The 12,608-nt window shown below is 41.0% G+C and overlaps 1 protein-coding gene across 8 annotated transcripts in view; it reads left to right on the forward strand.

The window, feature by feature from the left end:
• The first annotated feature begins 711 nt into the window (after window positions 1-711).
• The window catches only part of TCF12 (transcription factor 12), a 334,886-nt gene continuing 322,989 nt past the window's right edge, over window positions 712-12,608 (forward strand). For 5 of the 8 annotated variants that reach the window (XM_019665578.1, XM_019665554.1, XM_019665598.1 and 2 more), the window contains exons 1-3: window positions 712-979; window positions 1,941-2,037; window positions 3,109-3,181. In XM_019665578.1, coding sequence (XP_019521123.1) covers window positions 1,963-2,037; window positions 3,109-3,181 — 148 coding nt within the window. In that variant the 5' untranslated portion in view covers window positions 712-979; window positions 1,941-1,962. Of the gene's footprint in view, window positions 980-1,443; window positions 1,543-1,940; window positions 2,038-3,108; window positions 3,182-12,608 lie in introns of those variants that run through there. The other 3 variants (XM_019665616.1, XM_019665606.1, XM_019665561.1) reach the window with 3 other exon arrangements.

A 12,608-nucleotide genomic window follows, 5' to 3' on the forward strand; every position in this document is an offset into this window, starting at 1 on the left:
TTCGGGTGCGAAGAGGTTATTGTAGACGTGGGGACTTCAGTGAGTAGAGTATTTGGGAACCTGAAGCCCATGCTGCTTTTTGTGGTTTGAGGGAGTTTTTGCCCCTTCTGCATTCCACTCAGCAACAAATTTGACCAACCGCACCTACTTCAAGAGCCGATTGAGGTGGTCGGGGGGTCCCTTCCCAACACACGCATCTTCTGAAGCCCATCGCTGCGCAGCCTCCCGGGGCTGGAACCTCCGGGCCGCGCCGAGCGCGGGGGCCAGCGTCCAGCGCAGCTTGCTCCGGAAAGGCAGCCTTCAGGGTTCTGCGGCCTCGGGCTGGGTGGCTTGGGCAGCGGATCCACATGGGTCGCAAAGCCTTCTCCGCTGTTCCACTTCGGGGCCCCAAGGCAGGAGCTGGACGAGCTCAAGGAGGCGCCACGGTGCCCGCCGTCCGGCTCCTGGGGGCCCGGCAGAGGCGTCCTCGGCGGGCCGCCCGGCCCTGCTTCGCGGGGTGCCTGTGTCTCCAGCCCCTCCCCGCCGGCCCGACTCCGGCCCGCCTCACCCCACCGCGGGCTTTGTCCACCGGCCGCGCGGCGGCCCCTCCCCGTTCCCGCCGGCTCCGCCCCGCCCCCACCCCGCTGGCCCCACTTCCTCGGCGCGGGCGGCAGGAGCGGGACGGGGACGAAGGGGTTAAGCCGGGGCTCTTCCCAGCGCGGAGGGATCCGGAGCCGAGCCGAGCGCGGTGCTAAGGCCGTCTTAGCGAAAAAAATGTCCGCCTGAGGAGACCCACAAGTTCTATTCGGGGGGACCGCCAGCCCGCCCCGGGGAGGAAGGGGCGGCCAGGCCCGAGAGCCGCCTCACCCTCCCGGATCCGAGAGCTCGCGCGGGGCAAAGTGAATCGAGCCGCTGGGCGGTGCGAGGGGAAGCCGCAGCTCGCTCTCCCGGCCAAAGTGAACTTTAATCGGGGTGGTTGGATGCGAAGACGGGGCGGCAGGTAATTGCGGGCAGGCGAGCGGGAGGGGGACGCCGTGGCGGCGCTGGGGGCACCGGAGCGCCGCCGCGTCCCTGCCGGAGCGGAGGCGCCCCCGGCCCTGCGCCCCAACTCCGCGCCCCTTTGTACGGAGCGAGCCCGGGGTCCCCTCCAACTTGGGGAGCAGAGTGGAGGACGGAGGCGAGAGTCGCGGGCGGCCAGGCCCGCGGGCGGCGCGCTCGGCCTGCGGGCTCCGTTCGGCGCTCGGCTCGGGCTCCGGGGCGCGCGGGAGAGCGGGCTGCTTCGGTCGCCGAGCCAAGCTCATTGTTCGGCAGGTCCGGGGCCGGCCGGCCGCGGGCAGGGCAGCAAAAGTGGGAGGAGGCCGAGCCGGGGGAGGAGGACGCCCGGCGAGAGCGAGACTAGTTGTCGGTGTTTCTGTTTTCTTTCTAAAAACGCCTCTGGGACGCGCGGGGGGTGCTTTCCGAACCCCCGGGCCCGCTGGGGACGTCCGGGCGGCTGCGGCCGCAGATGCGGGCCTGCGAGCGGCGCGTTCGCCGCAACTTGTCAGTTCTATTGTTGCCGAGCGAGTGAGTCACTTCGCATCTCCCCTCGCCGCCGCTCGGCTCGCTGGACGCCCCCAACGTCCCTCACCCGCCCCTCGAGACCCCCACCCCGGCCGGGCCCGGCGCGCGGACCTCCGGGCGGCGGCGCGGGGTAGGGGGCGCCGGGGAGGGAAAAGGGACTGGCTTGGAAACTTGCGGGAGAGGCGGCGAGTTGCGGGAGTCGCCGCGTCGCTCCGGGTCACGCCGAGGAACGCGTGGATTCCCGGACCGGGCGCGGGCGCCCGGCTCTCTCGCCCCCTGCCTGAGCGGCGGGGGTCACCAGTTGGGTATTGAAAGTCAGCCCCGCGCTCTTGCTCTTCACCTACGTCCCTCTCCATCCCCTCGGTGTTCTCTCGCTGAACCTGGTTCTCCCTCTACCTTAGGACCTGTTAGAAGTGGCCGAAGATGAATCCTCAGCAGCAGCGCATGGCCGCTATAGGGACCGACAAGGAACTGAGCGACCTGCTGGACTTCAGTGCGGTATGAGAGCTTTCCGCGGCATCTTGGGGTTCTGCTGAGGTTTACAAAAAAAAAGGAAGAAAGGAGGTGGGGGAAGCGACTTGGAGACTAGGCAGCGTGAACTCCCTCTGCTTTGAGCAGTAGTTCTCAGGGCTGGAGTCCAGCTCCCCCAAGTTGGACACCTGAACTTTGATGTAATGTCTAGACGTGCAGATTTAAAACTTTATTGCCAAAGGGGTCATTTGATTTACCCAGCTAAAAGGAGAACAATGTAACCATGAGCTTTGGTTGAGTCACCTCTGACCCTGATGATTGTTAGGGATTTTGAACTTCATAGGAAAAAAGAAGATAATTTTTTCTTCAATGCTTCTAACCTTTTCTCCCTCCAAGGTGTGGTATAGTTTATGGTACCTGAAAGATGTCAGTTACAAGAAAGCCAGTTAAAGGCTACAATTTGCAGCCTTTAGAGCTAAGTACTTTTAGGATGCATATATATGTGTGTATATACACACATATATAAAGTACAAATGTGTGTGTGTGTGTATATATATATATATATATATATATATATATATAATATTTTTTACACAGGAAATAATCGAGTGACTTTAAAGTATCAGCTGAAACCAAAGAGCCCACCGTCCTTATTTCTAGTGGGTTGAATTCCTTTATTAACGGCTGTTAGGAGGCAGGAGGACCAATACCTACTTTATAAAAACTGTGTTATAGTGGATTCTTATTGTATGTAGTCGTTTCACTGGATATGATTCTGACTGTATTAAGTTGTAATGTAAATGTAATGAGACTAAGATAGTTAGAAAGTGAAGATCATGGACAGACATTTACCATTTAAACTTTATCTTAGAATCTTTCATATAAGTGACTGGGTCTTCAGGACAGAATATAGCCAGTATTTCTAAGTAGTGTTAGGAAATAGCGTCACTTGGTGTATTTACCTTTCTGGGTCTGAGTGTATATTTCCAGTTTCATTTTAACTTCCTTCTGAAATATAGTAACTAACTGATGACTGTTGGTTTGCAAGGAGCCTAGAAGAATTTCAGGACTAACAGATACCTTTGGGTTATTTTGCAGATGTTTTCCCCACCTGTTAATAGTGGGAAAACCAGACCAACGACACTGGGAAGCAGTCAGTTCAGTGGATCAGGTAAGATGATGTCTAAAATCAGAAACTCATATTTTGATGTTGTGATACAGTTGAGTAGAAAAGTATAAAGTATTCTAATATCTTCCTTCATTCCAGTCTTCATGTCCAGTTAAAATTATAACTAAAAACAAGCCTCAAATGTGGGCTGTTGCTCTAAGAATCCATTGACATAGCTATAAAAATTTCAGTATGGATTTAAAATTATTCTTCTCTATGAATTTTTGCATTCAAAATTGTCTTGTTTGAGTATAAGGGATTATATCATGCCTCTATATTTAGAAAAGCACTGGAAGAAAATGCTCTATGGTCCATGTGTGGTCTTTTATTTTTTAATGTTTATTTAAATATGTATTTTAAAATTTTGCAGAATTTCCAGCCAGTAGCATGATTAAATCCGGGGTTCTAAAGAATTGGTAAAACAGTATTTAATGCATATGAGAAGTGGAATTGTGTAAAGCAATAATTAGTAAGATGTTAATTTTAAAAGATGACCATTTTCTTAAAAGTCTGCAGCAAATTAACACTTTTGTGGACAGTTACTTAAAAGGTTAATGAAATAAAAGTTAAAAATAAGTGAATAGGAGTTAGATTTATTTTAAAATGATCCCTGTTAGATGACTGAATTCTCCTACATTTGGTACATTAGGATAATGTTTAGAGTAAGTTAAATTAGATTCCTATTCCTATAGTAGCACTGTCCTCTTTAAATTTACTTGTATATTTATAAGTAATCTGCTCTATTAACATTTATTCCATATTTCTTAAGTATGCATTTTTTTGTACTTATTTAAACTCATGATTAAAAAAAATTAAACATTCCATAAGCAAGGTCCATTCTAGTGTACAAAAGCTATACCTTTCTGTCTAACTTAGTTTTATTCCTAGTGTTCAGAGACAGAGATGAAAAAAACCCAAAAAAACCCTAAAAAATCTAAAGCCATGATAGTATCATCTTAAGAAAATCAGCTGGGTTGAAACTCGGTAATTCCTCTTTGAATGGGGACTTTTATTTCCCCTAGTAAATGATAGTTGATTTCTTAAGATACTGTGAAAACAAAACATCAGAAGAAGGTTAAATTAATAATCATTTTATCACTTTATACCACTTTACATTTAAAAAATGGTTATTTAAAAATCGTACGCTAACTTAATTTACTAAAATTCATTTTAAATGATGACATTGTAGCTTATGGGAAAAAGGTTACCATGTCGTTTAACATTTCAAATTGAGTAAAATAAAAGCACTTTGGATTGTAAATATCCTAAGGCTAATATCTTTAATCAAAAGAATATCGTAAAATGTCAGCCAAACTCCGACTCTTTTCCCACCTCCTTCCATTTCCTGGCAATCATTTTGAACATTCTTACTTTTTGGAAGAGGAAGAAAAGTATTAGTTAATGTAGAAGAAGGCTATATTTTCTTTCTTTACTACTGTTTTGAGTGCATCTCAATTTTTGCAGCTAATAATTCATTCTCAGGAACTTTCAAACTTACTTTGTCTAATACCTAGTAGATGCTTAGTATATTTCATTAAATAAATAGTGATATATTGCTGTTTCAGGCAATTCCAGCTTGAATTGTGGGAAATATATTTAACTGACATCTTTGACATCAAGGACATAGACTTCAGAAACTTGCTATTAGAACTACTGTCTGTTTTTAGAATAAGGGCAATTAATTTTTTTCACGTTTTAAAATTAAGGTCTGATTTTTGTAGTCTGAAATTAAAAAGTATATGTGAACTTGGTGTCTATTACAAGCATGGCTTTGGAGCACTTGTGGGTCCTTCTTTCTGTAGCTTGTCTTATACAGTGAAAAAAAAATATTTTTCTACATTGTAGAAGTGGTCATAGTATTTGATTCTTTGTAGTAGGAAATTTTTAGTTTTAAAGCTGTTAGACTTGTTATTTATATTGAAAGTTTGAATTTAAACACCTGTATTCGGTGAAGATAGTACTGTTTATCTGTGGTTTGTTTGAAATTCAGAAAAAAATAATTAAAAGCTGTGACCTTCAATAATAATTAGTGAATGGATTTAATTTGAGGGAAGGAAAAATGGCATGTGATTATTTTATATCAAAGTATATACACTGGTAGATATGGTTTTCCTATAGGCATTTGTTTTCTTAAAGGACATGACTAAAATAAATTGTTATAGCAATATTATTTTATTTATGTACTTTATTGATATTTGATTAATTTTGTCTTGATATCAAAGGATATGTAATACATCCTGATGCCTGTTTATTTGCAGCATGTAAGGATCTAAAGATCTGACTTTTCTTCTGAAGAGCTGACTTAAAGATTAAAGATTTATGTTTGTAAAACCCCAAGCCTTTTGCCTCATGAAAATTATAATTGTACAATATAATTTCCTTTCTTGATTATTTGTCCTTTTTGAGGATGACTTAATTTCACAGTGGGATTTTTTGAGAAGTATAACACTTGTAGAGTTTTTAAAATTGAAAACATATAGTATATGCTAGAATATCTGATGCTATGTTTTTAATCTTATTCCTAAAGCAAAACGAATAACTCGTATGATAGCTGACACTTCATCAAAAATCACTATGGAAAAGATGAATGTGTATTTACTATTACTTATTTGTCTTTAGGAGTCTGTTATAATACTATTTCTTCATCATGGTGTTCATTTTGTTTGCCTCACAAGACTGAATTTTTCTGCTTGGTATGATAGATTCTGTTAGGTGTTCTTAGATTGACCCTGAAGAGAGGTGTTTCTTTCTGTAGGAGATAAAGGTGAGGCACTGTGTTAGGGCAGTGCATAAGAGGAAAGCTTGTTGAAAGGATTGACAAAATGGAAATAGTTTAGGTGTTTAAATACACTCTTCCCTCCAACTTCAGAGTTTGACTGTGTAGAACTAAATTGTGATACTTGGTTTAATTTTTAGTAGTTTAAATGGTTATGTACTATCTGAAAATTTTCCTTTGTTAGTTTTTGAATCCAAGTAATAAGAGATGTTGGGAGGTAGTGGGATATATTTGTTTTGTGAGCCATCTGTATGTATTTTGTCTGTCTCTGATATTTCTATCTAGAAAGTTATATTAACTAGCAAGTAAAGATTTACTTTTCTGTCAAATCAGACTTTTGTAAAACTATAGATTTCTTCTTGCACAGGATTTTTGGAAATAATTTAGGAACTACTTTCTCTTACATTTTCATTCTTCAGTTACTGATCAATTTTTTTTGTGGGGGGAGGGGAGAAATTTTTTATATGTACATATAGGCTTTTTGAAAATGTTGCTATAGAGCCAGAAAAATAAATTCCCATTAAATTGGGTTTTTTTTAAAAGATTTTTATTGGGGAATTGGGGGGATGGGAACAGTGCTGGGGAATTGGGGGAAGGGGAACAGACAACTTGCTGTCCTTTTGTTCTTCAGTCTAGTTGTGGAGGACGTTGCTTCACTGGCCCAAGTTGGCACCATCATTGCGCTCTTCCCGGGCGAGGCAGATCAGTCGCCGGCTTCTGGACGGCCGCTCACTGCGGCTGCTTGCCCCTCACGCTGGCTGCTGGCTGCTGGCTACACACGGTAGCCCATAGCAACCCCCTGCAGCAGGGACTGCAGCCTACACCCGTCGCCGGCAACTCACGGCAGCCCAGCTCCAGGTTGAGCTGTTGTTCAGCATCTTAGCTGTGGAGGGCAGTGTCACTGGCCCTCATATGTGGGATCTGAACCGGGGCCCTCTGGCATCCCAAGCCAGTTCTTAACCATCACGCCACTCAGCCGGACCTTAAATTGTTTTTTAGTAATTTTTTTATTGAGTTAAATTTTTTGTTTTGAGATACTTGTAGATTCATAGGCAGTTGTAAGAAACACTACAGAGATTTGGTATACACTTTACCAAGTTTCCCACTAAGGTAACATTGCAAAACTGTAGTACAATGTTACATCTAGGTTGTTGACAAGGATGCAGTCAAGAAACAAAAACAGTTCTATCACCACAAGGATTCCTGGTGTTTCACTTTTATAGCTGCATCTACTTCTGAAGTAATTTTTCAAAAGTCTGTGGTAAGATTACTAAATACCTACTTATCATATTAAACATGGAGTAAGCTTTTCAAATTGCTGTACCATTATTTGAAAATACCAAGAAAAGAAAATCAAGAAAGAAACCAAGATTTACCAATATATATATATTTTTTAACTGAACTGGAGGGATGGTCATTTAAAATAGGGTGGAAACTAGGGTTGGCCTCTTCACTTAAGGTATTGTAAGGTTATGAGGAGGGTGTGGCTCATATTGTTCCTATCAGTGCTGAAATGTATAACTATAATGTGTAGTAATACACACTTGTTCATATTTAGTGCTGTTATTTGGGTAATCAAACCGTGTTAGACATTTGCTTCCAGCAAGCTGTAGTGATGAGTGGAGTAGCTGCAGGGCCAGCAGGCATGTGAGGGAAACTATAATATGTTAGGATAAATGCTGTCTGCTGTTAAGCGGCTCATTTCAGGTAAAAGGCTAGTAACAAAGGAGTCTTTTAGAGAAAATCTGTATATGAAAATACAAACTTGGAAAACAGAAAAATCAGAGAAAATTATAACCACGAGTATTGTGTGCTTTTCAGAATAGTTCCTGTAATGTTCCTTCAAGTAGTGATTGGCTTATAGTAGATTTGAAAAACAATTTGATTGGATCACAATATTTTAGAGAGTTGTTTATTAGATACAGCGTGGCATACGTATAATATTTTTATCTGTTTTCATTAACAGTTTAAATACAAGTTCAACTTTCTTTTGGGCTATCCTTTGATATATCTTTTTCTTTGCATTTTTAAATAATTCTCTTGGAATAGGAAGATAAAGATGAAAATACTCAACCTTAAATATAAACACAGTTGTTTTCACACTTTAGATTTAATGGGGTTATTTAGAATAATCTCTTGTTAAAGCCAGATAGTCTTTTCTGTTCTTAACAGTTTGTAATCATGCCTGGAATACCACTGCCTCCTTAGTGTTGTCAAAGACTTGGATAACTCTTGCCATAGGAGAATAAAGTAATACTGTTAGAAAAGGTCTCCTGAAAAAAAAAAAAAAAGACCATTCTGGACAGTGTGTGGGATACCTTTTTTTAAAAAAAAATAATTTAGTAGGACTGCTTTTGGCCATCACTTGAATACATTTTTTGGATGGGACTGTTGAAATTACAAATCTAATGCTTTTGCATTTAGGTGCTAAAATGAGAAGACAAACATATCACTTTAAAAGACTAATGAATGACTTTCTGCTTTATTAAATAGTTGAGCTATATTTATCTCAGATTTATCAGTTAACTGCATATTTATTTAGCATCAACTTTGTGCAGCCTGCTATTCTAATAGCTTTTGGGAAGGTGGGAAATGGAGAAGGACATAGACCAAAAATAGTAGAAGCATTGCATTATCTAGCTAGGAAGATAAAATGTAAAATTATGAGGTAGATAAGCTTTTGTAACATAAAAAATGTCAACAGCTCCACATTAATGTAATTTAAATTGAGTCCATAAGAATAAGGATATGCTGAGGAGTCAGGGAACTGGCCTAAGGAAAACTCAGAGATGTTGAATTTAGAGTTGACTTTTGAAGGAGAGATGAAAAATGAATGAGGGAAGAAAAGAACTGGCCTTCTAGATGTGGAATAGCATAAAGAGACCCCGAAATGGGAATTTGGCTTGCTTCAGGGGCCTATACATTCAGAGAAAGAAAAGCTGGTTTTTATTGATCACCACTTGAGCACTCCAGGAGGAGCTCATATTTATGTACTGTTATCTGGAGCCAGACTGCATGGGTTCAAATCCAATAATTGCCACTTAATAACTGGATGATCTTGGGTAAGTTACTTAACCTCTCTGTGCTTCTGTTTCTTAATCTGTAAAATAAGAATAATAGTAGTAGCTATCTTCATGGAGTTGTTACGAATGTTGACTGAGTTAATACAGATAAAGCTCCAAGAACAGTGCCTGGCACATAGTGAGCTGTGGTGGAGTGAATTGTTAGTGGTGAGGCAATAGAATAAGGAAAGCATTTATTTATTCCGGAGGCCGCTGTGCTAATCTAGGTATGAGCTGGCGAAGGCCTGGACTTGGTGTTAGTATAGAAAGTGGGAAGGGAAAATACCGGAAGAAAAGGAGTGACAGAATTTGAAGGATTGGATTTTGGTAGGTGAAACACATGACTGTGGTTACAGTTCTGGCATAATGGGAGGATGGTAGTGCTGGAAGGCATAAAGATGCTGAATGGTTTTGAGCATTTTCAAATCCACACAACCTGGGACTTTTCTGGCTGATTTGGGGATTTATGGGAGAAGAGTGCAGGAGATGAATTAAAGATGTTGGTTAAACAAATAAACAAACAAACAGCTCTTTTTGGCCTATAAAATTCATACATAGTCATCATTGAAAAGAAAATTGGAGAGCAGAAAAACCAACAAGGGGAAAATAACCCCACCCATTATTTCGCTATCCAGAGAAAATTGGTGTTTTATTTCCTTTTAGTCCTTTTTCCTGGTAGTCCTATGTTTGCAGAGTTGAGAGCTTCGTGATTTTCATTTTATGTTCTGCTTTTGAAATTTCACTTAATAGTATAAGCACTTTTTTCATGTTCTCAAAGATTCTTTATAAACTTGGTTTAAAATTGTAGCATGATATTACATGGAATGGATGTAGTGTAGTTTGTTAAATCAGTTCTCTTACTGCGTGACATTTAGGGATTTTGTTAATTTGCTTTTTGTTATAAAAAAAGTGATAGTGAACACCTTTTTGTACATGTATATATTTTTATCCACACTTTGGTTTCCTTTGGATAGACGATGTAGATTTGTTTTGTTTTTTTTTTTGTGCCTACAAGTTGTAATTAAAGCTAAGTGGGTGAATGAATACCCTTAGGGAAATGAACTCAGAGGGAGATAAATGATCAGGCCAAGGATTGATGCTAATGGTGGAGTTAGATATATAATACTAGTGACTTTTGTTGATTACTTAATGTAAAAATACAGATTTTTTATTAGTATATGAATGGAGTGTATGATGGCATTTGGTGCAGGTTTGTATATAAATGAGTTGTGCGGTGACGAGGGAATTACTGTCGTTCTTTGACTTGTGTTTATTGAAATGTAGTGGAATCTAATTGGAGTCAATCAGTGAGAGAGCCCTTGAATTCTTGACTTTTTACAGGAGAGACAGTGTAGTGTAGTGGGAAGAACTGGGCTCAGGAGCAAGACAATTGGATTGGAATTGGTGCTTTGCGATTTACTAACTGGGTGGCTCTAGGCAAGTCATTTAAATGATCCGAGTATACTGTTTCTCCTTTGTGAAAAGTGGATGATAATGCTTACCTTTAGAATCCTTGTGAGGATCAAATAAGATTATCTCTGTATATTGCCTGCCACACAGCTGCTTCAAAATTGGTGGCTACCGTTATTATTGTGGCACCCTCTTAAGTAATACTAATGATAATATTAATTATTATTAATAGTAACAATTATAACCAGTTTTATTGTCTGTGTCTATTGAACTTTTATATGCTAGGCGCTAAGCAATTTACAGGCATTATCTCACTTTACTTTGTATAAAATGAGACATTTCCTGAAATGATGGGTGAGGAAATGCATATCAAGGCAACATATCAAGGTTGCTTTTTAGTACCATAAAATTATATGTATTGTTAAAAGTCTAAAAAGAAATCAGGCAGAAGAGTAGTTTTGAAAGGTCATAAGGTTCCTAAGGACCTTTTATTTTTATAGTTGATTTCTTAATACTGTTATTTTGTAGACTAGATATTGTATAGTGCAGAACAGTGAGCAGAAATTTGTACACTTTTTGAAAACCCTCTTCCATGCTTTGGCATTGCCACTTGGATGTAGTATTTTCTTCATATTCCCTGTCAGCTACTTGAAATTCTTTCTGGAATGAGGTGTAGTCTCAGTAAATAAATAAAATAAAAATTGCGTGACCTGAGAGGGTAGAATAAACTGGGAGACAGATTAGAGAGAACGTTGAGTCTCTAGGGTAGGGCTCCTCTACTTTTTTTTTTTTTTAATTGGGGAGTTGGGGGGATGGGAACAGTGCTAGGGAATTGGGGGAAGGGGAACAGACAAGATGCTGTCGTTTTGTTCTTCAGTCTAGTTGTGGAAGACGTTGCTTCACTGGCCCAAGTTGGCACCATCATTGCGCTCTTCCCAGGTGAGGCAAATCAGTCGCCGGCTTCTGGACGGCCGCTCACTGCAGTTGCTGGCTGCTCACGCTGGCTGCTGGCTACACACGGTAGCCCATGGCAACCCACTGCAGCAGGGGCTGCAGCCTCCGCCTTCGCCGTTGCCGGCGACTCACAGCTGCCCAGCTCCAGGTTGAGCTGTTGTTCTGCATCTTAGCTGTAGAGGGCAGTGTCACTGGCCCTCATATGTGGGATCCGAACCGGGGCCCTCTGGCGTCCCAAGCCAGTTCTTAACCATCGCGCCACTCGGCCGGCCCTCTACTTTTTTTTTTAATGGGAGAGGCGAAGGAACATTCCCCTTGTAGCCTGAAGTAACATATTACAGTGAGCAGAAGAAATATTAAAAACTCATTGTGCATTTAACTTTCTACTCCTTAACATGAACATATTTGTTGTAATATAAATAGTTTTAATTAGTCATTGAGTAAAACTGACGTTCTAGTAAGATGCATTATGTTTAGATTATGGCATCTCCATGCTTCTGTTTTGCTGTGTTTCTTTGGGGTTATGGGCCAGAGTGGCGTGGGATGCAGGCCTATGTTATCCTTTCCTTAGTAAGAAGCCCAGCTCTAGAGCATATTCTTTAGCTGTCTTTATTCCTGGATCTTGCACCCATAGAAGTCTGTGAAAAGGGATCATTACATTAGAAAGAGAATGGTTTTGGTAGGGAGGAAATTGTTAATTAAAAACTGAAGCACAGAGAGATTTGTTAGTAATATAACTGTCATTTGAACCAGTTTTCTGTTTCCAGTTAGGCCATCCAGTAATTTCTTAACATACGCATACGCATGACTTGAGAAGAAAACATATTTTTGTAGAGAGAGCTTTTTTTTTTTGTTCTATGTTTAAAATGTGCTGTCGTGTTCCAGGTTAAAATTGTGCTCTCATAAAGACCACGGTGAGTCATCCAAGCTACTATAAGCTGATTGGGGACTTAAAATTCACCTTTAAAGATCACACAGAAATGAAAACTGATTAAAGATTGGTTACTAATTTTTATTTCATTGGGTAGTGACTCAGGGATGAAACCTTCAAAATAAAACAACTTGAGGTAAGGTGCAGGACAGAAAAAATATTACTTCTTTTTAAACTACTACTACCATATCTTACAATCTTTTTGGTTATTAAAAATGGAGAAAGTTGGCCCAACATGTCATTTTGTCAGATCTGTTTTAGGTGTTAGGAAAGTACCTGAATTTGAACTGAGGGAGT

This window comes from Hipposideros armiger, unplaced genomic scaffold, assembly GCF_001890085.2.
Source record: "Hipposideros armiger isolate ML-2016 unplaced genomic scaffold, ASM189008v1 scaffold_12, whole genome shotgun sequence".
Classification (NCBI taxonomy): domain Eukaryota; kingdom Metazoa; phylum Chordata; class Mammalia; order Chiroptera; family Hipposideridae; genus Hipposideros; species Hipposideros armiger.